The sequence below is a fragment of the Kwoniella botswanensis genome, chromosome 2 (genome assembly GCF_036426115.1).
Source record: "Kwoniella botswanensis chromosome 2, complete sequence".
Classification (NCBI taxonomy): Eukaryota; Fungi; Basidiomycota; class Tremellomycetes; order Tremellales; family Cryptococcaceae; genus Kwoniella; species Kwoniella botswanensis.
The window spans coordinates 2,140,723-2,154,090 of NC_088600.1; the positions used below are offsets into that span (position 1 = coordinate 2,140,723).

General features: G+C 45.5%; 3 protein-coding genes across 3 annotated transcripts; all 3 read left to right on the plus strand.

Moving 5' to 3' along the window:
* Positions 1–249: 249 nt before the first annotated feature.
* L199_007700 (uncharacterized protein) lies at positions 250–6,686 on the plus strand (the record flags this gene model as incomplete). The annotated part of the gene is made up of 4 exons (XM_064893387.1): positions 250–876; positions 935–5,059; positions 5,131–5,762; positions 5,834–6,686. The coding sequence occupies 4 exons, from the start codon at positions 250–252 to the stop codon at positions 6,684–6,686; spliced, it is 6,237 nt and encodes a 2,078-aa protein (XP_064749459.1).
* Positions 6,687–7,076: 390 nt separating this feature from the next.
* On the plus strand, positions 7,077–9,394 carry L199_007701 (uncharacterized protein; the record flags this gene model as incomplete). Its single annotated transcript, XM_064893388.1, has 4 exons — positions 7,077–8,582; positions 8,648–8,859; positions 8,927–9,045; positions 9,117–9,394. The coding sequence occupies 4 exons, from the start codon at positions 7,077–7,079 to the stop codon at positions 9,392–9,394; spliced, it is 2,115 nt and encodes a 704-aa protein (XP_064749460.1).
* Positions 9,395–10,287: 893 nt separating this feature from the next.
* On the plus strand, positions 10,288–13,297 carry L199_007702 (uncharacterized protein; the record flags this gene model as incomplete). Its single annotated transcript, XM_064893389.1, has 17 exons — positions 10,288–10,347; positions 10,431–10,458; positions 10,524–10,559; positions 10,614–10,670; positions 10,748–10,955; positions 11,025–11,140; positions 11,207–11,289; positions 11,374–11,595; positions 11,671–11,689; positions 11,775–11,808; positions 11,891–11,967; positions 12,026–12,114; positions 12,176–12,308; positions 12,401–12,443; positions 12,693–12,793; positions 12,908–12,954; positions 13,025–13,297. The coding sequence occupies 17 exons, from the start codon at positions 10,288–10,290 to the stop codon at positions 13,295–13,297; spliced, it is 1,626 nt and encodes a 541-aa protein (XP_064749461.1).
* Positions 13,298–13,368: the final 71 nt, after the last annotated feature.

The window sequence follows — 13,368 nt, forward strand, 5'->3', positions numbered from 1 at the left end:
AGATACACAAACATCATTTGCATCATCCTCATCCTCGTCCACACAACATCATCAATCGAACATCCATCAATCATCAATCATCACTTGTCAACTCGTTCACACTACCAACACCTGATCAAGCCCTTGCGCATCACTATCCTGTCAATCTCATATGATCATACGTTGACACTCATCATCTCATGTACCAGTAATATATATCACTATAATCCAGACACCGCCCACCTCATCCCACCACCTGCCATCGAAGAAATGGTCCGAACCATACGTGAACCCAATCCCACAACACCGCATCTACTGCGAGTATCAACATCAACAGCTACCAGCTCAAGGACATCTTCAGGTGGTAGTCCCTCTCAGCCTGTGTTCGTCAAGAGCAAAACAACTTACCTCGCTTCGTCACCAAAGAGAAATGGATCAGCAGCGAAGAAGAGAGCTGTGCTAGGTGAAAGGGAAGAGAACATCATGTCACCGTCCCAGCCTAGTCCAATGAAGTCAAAGCCAAAACCCAAGCCCAGATCATCTTCGACACCTCGACCTAGCAATGATCTTTCAGGACTATCTCGATTCGTTGCCCAGTCACCAGCAAACAAGCTGCCAATACCTACTCGAAATGATATTCCATCTTCATCGCCTATCGGGCAATCACCCAATCTTATCCTCACGTCGAGACCCGGCTCTACCCCATACGTACCTCGTCGATCTATGCCTATGCAGGTCACCGAAGATGATACGTTATTGTTGAACATGCAACCGCCAGAGATGAATTTCTCTTCTCCTGGATTTGACCCGAATGATGATAGTGATGTGGAAGATGCCAGAGGTGGTATCTTAGGAGGGAGAGGCTTGATGACTCCTGCAAACAGTCAGGAAGTCTCGGTGAGCTACTATATACATGCCCCGGTGGATGATGGCTGACTCAATAATTGATTTTCAGGTTGGCTCACCAAGCAGATCTCAACCCATCAAACATACAATAGTGACAAACAGCGTCAATCGCAATGTCATATCCCGTCTACCTACCCCACCCTCTTCTCAATCTGGATCAATTCCCAACGCTCTCCCTCCAACCCCGGAGGCAGGACCGTCTCGAGTATCTCGTATTCGAGCTAGACCATCACCCACTCCTCCCCGACGAATTAGATCAGAAGTCCTGGGTTTAGGAGATATAACGACGGAATGGGACGCTCCCCTGAAATCAGCTGAAGATGTCTCGCCAAACCCTAGACGAAAGAAATCACCTAGGCTTTCTCAATCTGGTCAGACTCCCACTCAGAATCAGTCGGTACCAGTACAGTCAGACGGAACAGAAGTCGTTATACCACTTGGAGCTAAGAGTAATACCCCTGGTGCATCTACATCCAAATCAAATACGCCAGCAACAGTCAGACCGAAAAGTAAAGGGATAGTCAGATCCAGAACGCCAAATCTGTCATCTTCCCAATCCCAATCGTCTCGTAGATCAGGTGGAGGGAGTAGACAATCCAGTGGAGGGTCGACTAAATTAACCACTACTCCTGCTGCTTCTCGTTTAACGAATACGAAGCAAGTACCATCGACTGCCCCAGTCGGACGAAGGAAACCTGCTTCGCCCAGAACGCGCACCACTCCGCCTTCTCGAAATGATAGACGAGCGTCTGTCCCAGCCAATAGCAATACAACAACTCCTAAACCCCGAGGCAGGCGATCTGTAGCTCAGACACCGAAGGATGTAGCATTGAGTGGTAGGAGGATAGGAACCTTATCTAGACCCATCCATGGTAGTCCAGGTGATGATCCGTTATTACTCAAGAGTGAAGAAGGTGATGATGATTATACTGAACATAGTATAAGAGATGGAAATGGATTTTCATTATCTCTCAACAATGGGAATGAAACCGATGGACAGGTACCTGTCTCATCACCATTTACTTTCCATCAGAATGAAGATCATACGTTACTTCCTACGGGGTCATCGAACGAGGGATATCTAGATTTCGGTACGGGCATGGGTGGTGCATGGTCGGACGATGGATCAGATGCGGAGATGGATGGTATAGGTGAAGATACGTTTATACATATGAAAGCCAGGAAAGATACTTCAGGAGAATTGTTAGGATCTTTAGGAAGATTAGGTGAATCTATTTTGGAGGAGGAGGAGGAGGTTGATAAGACTATTGAAAGTCACAGTAGAAATGTAAGGTCTTATACTCCAATCTTACCTTCAAGGTATAAGGAACAACAGCAATCGGTAGAAGAACCTATCTCATCACCTGTCATTAGATCAAGGTCAAGTCCTGCGCAACAAGCAGCAGACATCAACGAGGATAGCAACCTGATCGAGGAAGTAGGCGATGTGACTCAAGAAATGAATGGTGATAATTGGGATATTTCAGCAGAGCAGATCGAACCTACAGATGACAATGATACAATCACTGTCCGATCTCAGTCTATCGATGAGAGATCGTCTTCACCCGTCGTCAATGCTGCTGAAGATGTGGGAGATACAACGCAAGAGATGGACGGTGGTGATTGGGATAACACAGAAAAGGGTATCGAGATTCCTCAGGAAACTGAAGGTTCGTCCTCTTCCCATACAGAAGAACTCGTTTCGCCTACGTCTCACGAGGGGACTGCTATGGTCGATGATAATCATAATACAAATCAGCAATCGGAGGACGGTTTTGCTCATATCGAAGAGCACGCAATACGGAAAGAGCAGGATCTGGATCAAGATCAAGTCGTTCAATCTACCTCAACCGATAAACCTTCTTCTGCCGATGAGGATGAAGAAGAAGAAGGCGATGTGACTCAAGATGCGTGTGGCGATGCTTGGGAGGTATCAGAAAACGACATCTCAGCGCCTGACCCCGAGTCGAAACCATCGCCAGTACAAAGTACATTTCCTGTATCTCCTGTCCATGAAGAGTCCGCAGACGTCGAAGCTCCTCATCAACAACCATGCATCTCGGATGAAACCTTGAATGACGAGATACCATCTCGGACTTCTTCATCTGATCATGTTCCTTCGCTAGGTGAAAGTGAGGAATTTGGGGACGTTACCCAGGATATGGACTCGCTGGATTGGGAAATTTCAGAGGAGGATATGCAAACTTCTCAACTTGATAATCAGGAACGAACTCGCTCTCGAACTCGCGCTCGATCGTTGTCACCTCTGTTTGAGAGGCGTGTACAAGAAGGAACTAGTGAGATCGCTCAAGGAGAACTGACTGTCGAGACACCCTTGGCTCGTCAAGAAGAGGGAGTAGATCAAGAGGAAGAGTTTCTTGAGGCAGATGCGCGAGCGCATCATTTCATCGAGCCATTAGAGGAGGAGATGACATTGGACCAGGAGGCGATAAAGGAGGTTGAGCAGGACGTTCAAGGTATTTCAAGAAGTCAAGCCGAACGGAATGCTATCAGCGCTGATCAAACCTACCTTGTAGATGCAGTGTTTGTCGCGTCTGCGAACGCGGAAGGAAACGTAAAAGATGATCAAGAGTCGAAACATATTGACATGGAAATATCCAGGTCGAAAGATACACCTCAATCACCCTTACTTCCTGCCATACAGATTCCTACCGAAGTGACTCAACCTGCGGAAACCATCAAAATCCTTCGAATGTCTACGCCGTCCCCCTCTCCTGCTCCTGTACTCAGGTCAACTACACCTGTTCATTCGCCTCCTCCGACAACGAATTACGAACCACCCTGTCTACGATCACCTCCACCTACCAGATCACCTTTCGTGCTCATTCACCATCGAGGTGATCTAATTTTCACACCCCGACCTGAATTCTCCTACTCCAACTATCGATCACCATCACCCTTACCTCCTCCCACGCCTGTATTCTCAGCCGAGGAAAGAGGTCATGCAATCTTGGAAGAGGCTGAAAGAGCTTTGAGAAGGTTATCGAAATTGAGGAGTCTGTCACCTTTTCCTGCAGCCACCAAACATGAGGATCGAGATGTCCCTTATAGCTCAGAGACGATAGAGAAGGCACGAACCGATGCACCAGCAGAAGTACTTCACCGAAACATATCGGTGCCAGCGCAGACAGTCTCAAAAGATGTCGACGGAGAACCTCATAACGTTGCTGAGGATGTCGCTGCTCCTAACGCGAATCGTGGCGAACTCCAAGATAGCTTACAAGAAGAAGAGGTTGATGAAGAAGAAGACCCGGCAGCAGGAGATGTCACCGCGGAAGCGGATAATTCGGCATGGAATCTTTCGGCTGAAGAATATGAAGTACCTCTCAAGGATGATTCTGAAGGGGAAACAGAGGAGGAGAACCGGGAGAAAGAACAAGAACGAGCGGAGGAGGCGGAAGACGAAGATAATTCATTGATGCAGGAAAATGCTCAACAGTCCGAAGAAGCTTCACCTGAACCTGTCGAGATACCGGAAAGGATCGTCCTTCGTTTGGTGGAACGTGGGATGATCAAGTTAGAACCTGAATCCGACTCCGAAGATGTCGTACAAGATGTACCATTCGAGTCTGATATCCCTCCTGTTGTAAGGCAGAGTGCACCTTCTGCCTCACGTGAACGATTGTTTACACCATCACGAGGACCAAGTGAAATCAGGGCAAGATCAATCACCCGGTCACCTATTGCTGGACCTTCAACTCCATCAGTCTATCCTGTTCTCCCGACAACTCAGCTCAACGTTGAATCTTCCACCCCCAAGACCGCTCCTCCCCCTTCGGTCTTCCAATCTGCCAGCTCCACTACTCAAGCTGAGGGCGTCACTTCGCTCGAACGTATGCTCTCAGAACGAGTCGGCACATCAAAGCTCGCTCAACAGATTGTACCTTCCTCGCCAACCACAGAAGAAACATCGTCTCCCGTTCAGCAGCGACAGTTTTCTTCCCCAAATCAGGCGAACCGAGAAGAAGGTGAAGAATCCGTAGTGATCCGTAAACCGCGTCGATCGTTACATGACGAACTCGCAGCTGTTTCTGCCTCCGTAGCGGACAATGATCATTTCGATGGAGAAGGAGATGATTCCTTCAAATCGGTAGTTGAAGTGTCTAGCTTGGATCCGAAAGCGGCTGCTAGAGCTGCAGCGCTATTGAAACTTGTGAGTATCCCCCGCCTTTTCATGTCAATTGTGAGAAGAAATACTAAATGTCATGATTTGCGTAACGGTAGAATCACGCATATATCGAACATGGTATCTTACCGAAATCCAAAGAACAGGATCTTGCAAGTTCTACCAAATCAACCTCACATAGCGAACGAGAAAAGAGGGATTTACTGAATGAAGCTGAATTGGAAATTGTTGAGTCTCATCGAAGATCCCGATCTAGATCTAGATCGATGAGCGTGATGAGGCCTGAAAGGGAGATGTCAGTGATGAGCTTTATGACTGAAGATTATCCTGTGCCAGGAGCATTCGTGAAGACGCCTAGACTTGATACTAGAAAAGTTATTTCGCCAATGAAGGGGAAAAGAGACCTTGTATCTGTTCATGAAACGACTGAGAAGGAGGATGATGCCCAAGAAAAGGAAGAAAGATGGGGAGTGAAAGAATGGAAGAGGTTGGAGAAGGTGTACAGGGCAGAGAAGGAGACATGGATCAAAGAAAGAGAAATCAAGAAACTGCCGATTACTGGATCTCCGACAGCTTCGCCGATACCTTCTATACCCGGTGGGCTTGTGGCTTGGGCTAGGAGAAGTACGTTTGGTACGCCCAAGGTAGTACAAGTAAAAGAATGGGATATTGAAAGTGTCGTGAAGAGATTTTTGGACGATGAGAGGAAAGATGGAAGAAATTGGGATAGGTAAGTCCATCAATCTAAATAGCTTGCTCATGGGAGCTTTGACTGATTTGTGTGTTTCGTTCTGGATGTAGAGGGATGCTGGTATTGAGAGTACAAGCTATCGAAAGGAGAATATTGAAACTTGCTTCTTCGACTGCATCCACATCTACTTCCACGGATCTGCAAACTCCAGCTCTCAAGAGGATGCGACCAAATGTCCCTACTTTGCCTCAAACTCCGATGATGATCAAGTCAACGAAAGACGCTGTCGAACCGCCTTCAACCATTAAGAGGATGTTGGGTTTTGTTTGGGGTAAATCAAAAGCTGAGAATACATCGGTCCCAACATCCAATAAATCAAAAGTCTCTTCTTCCGCTTTCGCTACAACGTCTTCGATCAATAAGGATAAAGAGAAAGAAAAGGATGTACTGCCCACTACTCAAATGAGGGAGATTAGACCTGCCCATCCAACTTCATCCAGATGGACACCTGTTGCTCCTCCACCTCCACCACCTAGGTCGACTACTGCTTCAACGTCAAAGACTATTCCCACCAATGTCTCTAAAAATACTCCAGCTCCCTCGAAACCAATGTCGATACCGTCATCTGCTTTGAAGAACGTATCAACCACATCATCCAGTATAACCCACTCTAGGTCTCTCCCATCTTTATCCATCACCTCATCATCATCCTTTCCAGGCAGTACAAGACTTTACCCGCCTTTGAACCCACCGATATCTCAGCGATCCGATGCTATCGCCAGATTATTCCCTGACCACACTCCACCCTCGGGAAAGATGACTGCGTCCATCTCTGAGAAGAACCTGAAAGAATTGGGCCAGATACAGAAGAAACGAAGTGGGAGTGTCAAGAGTCTGGTGGAGAGCTGGGAAGGTAAGGGGATTATGGGTGCGTCCATAAAGGGGAAGGAGAAGGAGATATAATGAAATGTGTGTTTTGGGTTTCTTGTTATTAACGATTGATATGATTTGCTACACGCTATACGAGTCGACACGATTCTTTGATGCTTTTTGGGTACTTGTGCTTATACATATTCTTCATATTATACTATCCATATTATATATGATCTTGATCGGTATCATTGATGCATAACTTATATGTGCATGCTATCCATCTGTTGTTCCGATTGTTTCCCTTATTTCAGTTATCCATTTATGCGACTTGGTTGATGAGATCAACCCCCTCTTTTGACGGATCTGCTCCGATAAAGTGGAACAGTGAAATCATCAATATTGATTCTCATCCTGATTCTCATCTAAGCATACGATTGTCATTGACCAAATCTTCCCTCCGCTGGGCCGTAGCCACACAAGATGATTTCGCTCCTCAGCGCAAACTCGTCAACCCTCTCCCAAAGGGCCTTGCAGCGCGCGATCCGACGCGCTTTATCGAAGAATCCCAATGACCAAAGACAGCTTCATGTCGGTTTGAGTCGATATTCCGCATCGATACCGTCAAGACATATCATCAATACCTTGTCTACAGCTCGAGTGTGCTTGCCTCGTCGGTCAAACACACCGATCTCTCAACAAACTCATAGTCGCATCAAGGCGTCAACCTCCCCAAATCATATTCCTACCATTCAACAACGCTATGCCTCTACTGGTCCCTTACCTTCGCGTCCTCCTCGTTCCAAATCTGAACGTCGTATACGGCGCCTGCGGAACCTTCTATTCGTCCTCACAATACTATCCATCTTATACTATACCTACTCGCCTTTCCGACACACCGTCATGGCCGCGGTCAGATGTGCAAGGTTGATGCAGGCCGTGCTCCTAGACGTTTGGGATTACAAGCAAGTTTTCGCTGCTGAGGAAAAGCTAGGTGCACCAGGAAGGGATTTAACAGATGAGGAAAAGCAGATACGTCGAAAGGCAAGGAAAGACTGCCATACTAGAAGTGCAACGAGACTGTTAGAAGCATTAAAGAAGAATTCGGGAATCTACGTCAAATTAGGACAACATGTTGCTGCTGTACAGGTCTTGCCTAAAGAATGGACTCAGACGATGACACCATTACAGGATCAATGTTTTCCAACTCCTACAGAAGATATCGATAAGATGTTGAAAGAAGATTTGGGGTTAGGTATCAACGATTTATTTCAAGATTTTCAACCTAATCCTATAGGAGTAGCATCTTTGGCACAAGTACATCGAGCGATAGATAAGAAAACTGGCGAAAGTGTCGCAGTCAAAGTTCAACATGCCGATTTGAAAGAATTCGCAAAAGTCGACATGGTAACTGTGAATTTCGCGATCCACTTTGTGAAATATGTTTTCCCAGATTTCGAATTTAGTTGGTTAGGGGAAGAGATGAATCATATGTTACCTTTAGAAATGGATTTTACGAATGAAGCTTTGAATTCTAAACGATGTAGGGATGAATTCAAACATCTAAAAGGAAAGACGAGCTTGTATTTACCGAAAGTACTTTGGGCGGAAAAAAGATGTATGGTAATGGAATTCATTGAAGGTGCAAGGGTGGATGATTTAGTTTATTTGAAAAATAATGGAATTGATAGAAATCAAGTTTCTCAAGAATTATCGAGGATATTCAGTCAGATGGTTTATATAAATGGAAATTTCCATGCGGATCCACATCATGGTAATTTATTGATTCGACCTAAAGCCAAAACATCATCGAGTCCTTTCAACTTTGATGTATGTCTATTGGATCATGGTCAATATTTTGATATACCTGATGATCTCAGGGTGAACTACGCCCATTTCTGGTTATCGCTGATTAAGAAAAGCTCAAAGAAGACAACGGAGGAAAGGAGATATTATGCTAAGTTGGTTGGAAACATTGATGAAGATATGGTAAGTCTCCTCTACTCTACTCTGTATCATGAATATCTCACCTAATCTCTGTCTCTTGTCTCTAGTACCCATTCCTCGAATCAGCGATCACCGGTCAAATCAACATGGCAGATGAAACGAATGATCCTACTTATGGATCTGGAAGTAGACCTACCTCTCTACTTGAGCTGGGCACAGGGTCCATGAGCGATGATCAAGTCGGGAAGCTGAGAGCGGCTATGATGGAAAGAGATGATTTGATCGTATCGATATTTGAGCTTTTGAGGACTGTTCCGAAGTGAGTGATGTCAGGTGTCAGATCTCTGGACATTGTGAATTCAAGCTGACCCGGCTATCGTCCATAGACGTCTATTGATGATTCTCAAATTATCTGATTTACAACGTTCCCTAGATCAGAGTCTGGCTACCACCCATGGTCAGAATAGGGTCTTCGTCATTGTTGCTAGGTACTGCGCTAAAGCTGGTGAGTGTTTCGACTGTATTTATTCATGTCGTCGTGGAGAAACTCATGTATCAATTGTCTCATCTGAACAGTTTGGCAAGCCGATATAAAATCGATTCGTCAATCTTTAAGCAACACCGGTCTCTCCTTCTCAATCCTACGTCGATTCATCTCTTCTCTATGGGACTATACATATTGGAATACTACCCTCGGTATAGTCGAGTACGGTATGGATATTAGAGCGCGATGGGTGAAAATCACCTTGTGGATGCATGGACTGGGAAAAGGTGGTTTGAAAGAGGCTGAGGAAGAAGCTGCTGGATTGAGAAGTAAAAGGCATACGGTGAAATCTCCTTTGGGGTTATCATAATTTGTGAGGGAATGAACATATGTCGGTTGTAGGTCTCTAGTCTTGAATAGACTGATTTAGAATATCATATAGCATATAGCAATGGAATGGTGTCGGCATCAAGAATAGGATCTATAATATGTATCACATGATGTACAAGCGAAACTGATAGAGGTTTTACCATCCGGACGGAGTGGTACAGAGTCAGTCATCATCGAACTGAGAGCATTCCACCGCATTTCCTCCATTGGTTTGCTTGTGATTTCCTTTCGAACTTGATACTGCGTATCGGTCATTCAAGCCGATCGGATCGGTTTCGATCAATTTGACTCCAAACATTATCGTGCCGAAATGACGGTTATCCTGAACCATCATCCTTAGGATGTTCTATTTTTAACATCCGCAATGATTCTACATCCCAAATTTCCTCGGAGAAGCCAAAGACAATGATAATGATGCTGGTACTCATACATTCTAGGATAGACTAAATTAACTCAATAAGCCTAGTTGTTCGTCAATTATCCTTGATTTACCGGGGATCCTTCACAGATAGTCATTGTGATACAGACTCACGACTGAGCACTTATGACACCCCAGAGGGACAATAGAGGGGCCTCAGCTCTTCCCATCGAATATGTATTCATGAACATGTCGATGCTGTTCTAAAGATAACTTTGGGACGGTACTTGACGGCCTAGGACGGTTGGTTCGGTGTGTTGACGGCGAGGTAGATGATCAGATAAATACTCGAATAGACTTGATATCAATGTGAAACGACTCTCAAAAAGCATCATACACTAATCGCATTAAGCCTATCTGATTCATTGTTAAGGACACTCAACAGTCAACGTTCTACCGACAGTCCATCCGAAAATAACAGGGTGCCTGTCAACCAATCAATATTTCCATTCAAGATGCCATATTTAGGTCTGAGGGGTAACCAGCTCCCCGTAGCTATCTCTTTGACTGCTGGTGTGAGTTGAGCTCCAACATCTTCCCCGCCCGTGTGAGGTCGACGAGAATTAACCTTGATATGAAATCGGTACTCATTCTATAGATGGGTTGGATCTTGTTCGGTTTAGATGGTGAGTGTGATGACTGATGTGCTGGTATGCAGTTCGATCTACCTCATGCTGATAGTTTCCTAAAGATGCCATTCTGGGTGCTGTCATCACTACCACAGCATGTAAGTGTACTGTACCGTCCGCCAATCAATCTGACTGTTTTGAATCCTTCACAGTCGAGAGAGAATTCAATCTCAGTACTTCCATGCAAGGTACCGTCACCAGTCTATTCGGTAAGCTACAAACCCCCCTCCTTGGAACAAATTTGGCAAATTGACTTGGCTCATCTGTCTCTTCGAATCCTACGTAGAACTGGGCTGTTTCGCCGGTGCTTTACTAGTCTCCCTCTTCGGAGAACGATTCTCAAGACGAGCATTGTTGTTCATATACACCGTACCGATGATCATAGGTTCTGTCATCCAGGTAGCAGCTCAAGATACAGCTATGTTAATCGTCGGACGGATGGTTGCTGGACTGGGTTTGGGTGGAATCACATCAACTTTACCCAGTTGGCAAAAGTGAGTGGGTCTGTACCCAGATGGACGATGGGTGGTGCTGATTCAGGCCTTTGGGATGACTGATTATAGCGAAACTTCACCGGCCAAACTGAGAGGTACTGTCATATGCACTTCCTTAAGTTTCCTTATCATCGGTCAATTGATCGCTTATTGGGCTGGATATGGTTTACTTCAACAATTCCCAAGTGAGTCCACCATTCTCCGTCCTCTGCATGGCTCTTCACTGATGTCGCAATGGGTCTTGACGATAGCTCAAAATATCACTTGGAGACTGTTGTTCGCACTTCAAACTATCAGTGTATCAATTATGGCTCTCATGGTCGTCTTCATGCCTGTACGTTCACAACTGAGGTTCACTCTCAACCGCCTACATCATGACGATTAGAGGGAACTGATTGATTTGTGTTCGGGGGTCTAGGAATCTCCCAGATGGCTCATTGCACATGGGAAGTACGACCAAGCTCGAACGGTCGTCAGCTGTCTACTCAATCGACCAGAGAACGATATACTGGTTAATGAACAGATTGAAGACATGACTAGGGCGATCACGTTCGAGCAGGAACACGGAGCCAGTTGGGCAGACCTGTTCACTTGGAAGAAGAATGATGATGGACCAAGGGAAAAAAGAAGAGTTTTCACTGTGGGTGCTGACATCAAGTGAATTGTCGACCTGAACTGACTTCCATACTGTATTGATCGGGTCGACCAATTTCAGGCATGTTGCATTCAGATCGGTATGTCTTACCTTACTCTCTCAGTTCATAAACCTGCTTCAGATTATGAATTGACAGTAATGTCTCCTGAATTGATTTCATGCAGCTCAACCATTCTCGGGATCTACGGTTCTGAGTTTGTGAGTATTTCTTCTTGTGGCACTTACTGTATATAGTGCAGTACGACTACATACAGCTCACCCTGTTCGATCACTTGTCTAGCTATTTGACAACAATCTTTGAAGGTTCAGTCGGCTTCTCAGAACATCTCTCAACGCTCATGTCAGGATTCCTTCAAGGTGAATCCGATCGTTCATCCCAGATATGTGGTACTGACCTTTGATCGTCACGTCACAGTTTGGTTCTTGGTAGCTAGTTTCTTGACTTGGTTTCTAATCGAGCGAGCGGGTAGAAGAAATTGTTTCATGGTCACTGCAATCTGCATGGTGAATATCACAGTCCATTGGTTCAACGTCGACCTCTGCTGACCCTTGGTGGCAAAATCAGGGCATTACAATGGTCATCCTCGCCGCAATGGTCAAAGTCAATACCAAACCCGCAGGATACGTCGCAACTGTCTGTCTTTTCCTTTATCAGTCGTTCTTCACATGGGGCTGGATGGCAGGTGTTTGGTGCTACAGTGCGTCTATGGTGTCTCTTTTTTCACCTAATGAGTCCAAAACGAAATCAAATGGGCAGGAGCTGAGGAAGGAAGTCTATTTGTCTGGACAGGTAACGAGATTCTCTCAACGACTTATCGAGCAAAAGGTGGAGGGTGAGTATATCAACATCTCTTTATTCTTTTTTTCGGCTCTATCCATGTTCTGGAGCAAGTTAAACCTGGTTCTGGATGATTCGACCTCGAAGTCCTCATGATTCAACCCCCCCATCTTCTCATTTCCCCCCACATTGTCCAGATTCGGCTCACCCTCTGTTACACTATATCCTCCTCGCATTCGCCTCAAAGCAACATTTCATCACGATATAGCTGACTGCGTTCCCGTACGGCGTGCATATTGTCCAGTCTCTGTGTTGCCTTGCAATGGTTATTCGATTTTGTAATCCTTCAAGTAACGCCCATCGGTATTTCTCAAATCGGTTGGGGTATGTTCCTCGTTTTTGCCGGTAAGTCAGGCTACCGTAGCTTTCTTCCTTTTCACAGCTCACTACGATCTGTGGTGTCCAAGAGAAAGCGAATATACTCATGGGTATACTTGCTGATACCTTTTTGACCAATAGTATTCAACTTCGCCTACGCTCCACTTGTATGGTTCTTCTGCCCCGAAGTAAGTCTTCCCCAACATCTTGATATACTATGACATGATCATTACTGACCATCTGTATGAACCCCTTTAGACTGCGGGCGTACCGCTCGAATCGATCGACGCGATGTACATGCCGGGTGTGGACCCAGTGAAGGAATCGGTCAAAATCAGAAAATACATGAAAGAGGAAGCTCTGGCGAGAAGGGAACAAGGCGGAGATGGATACAAGGGTTCAAGGGGACATGAGTTGGGTAGAATAAGTAGCTTGATGGGAGAGAATAAACCTGAGGAAAGTAGGGTAGAGAGAATTAAGGATCTTGATGGACAGGCTGGTAAAAATAACACGGCTGTTACTATCGAGTAGGCACAGCATGTAGAAAGTGAAGTAGTGAGAGTATTTCACAGGAAATGAAGGATGTAGGAGCATGAGACGAA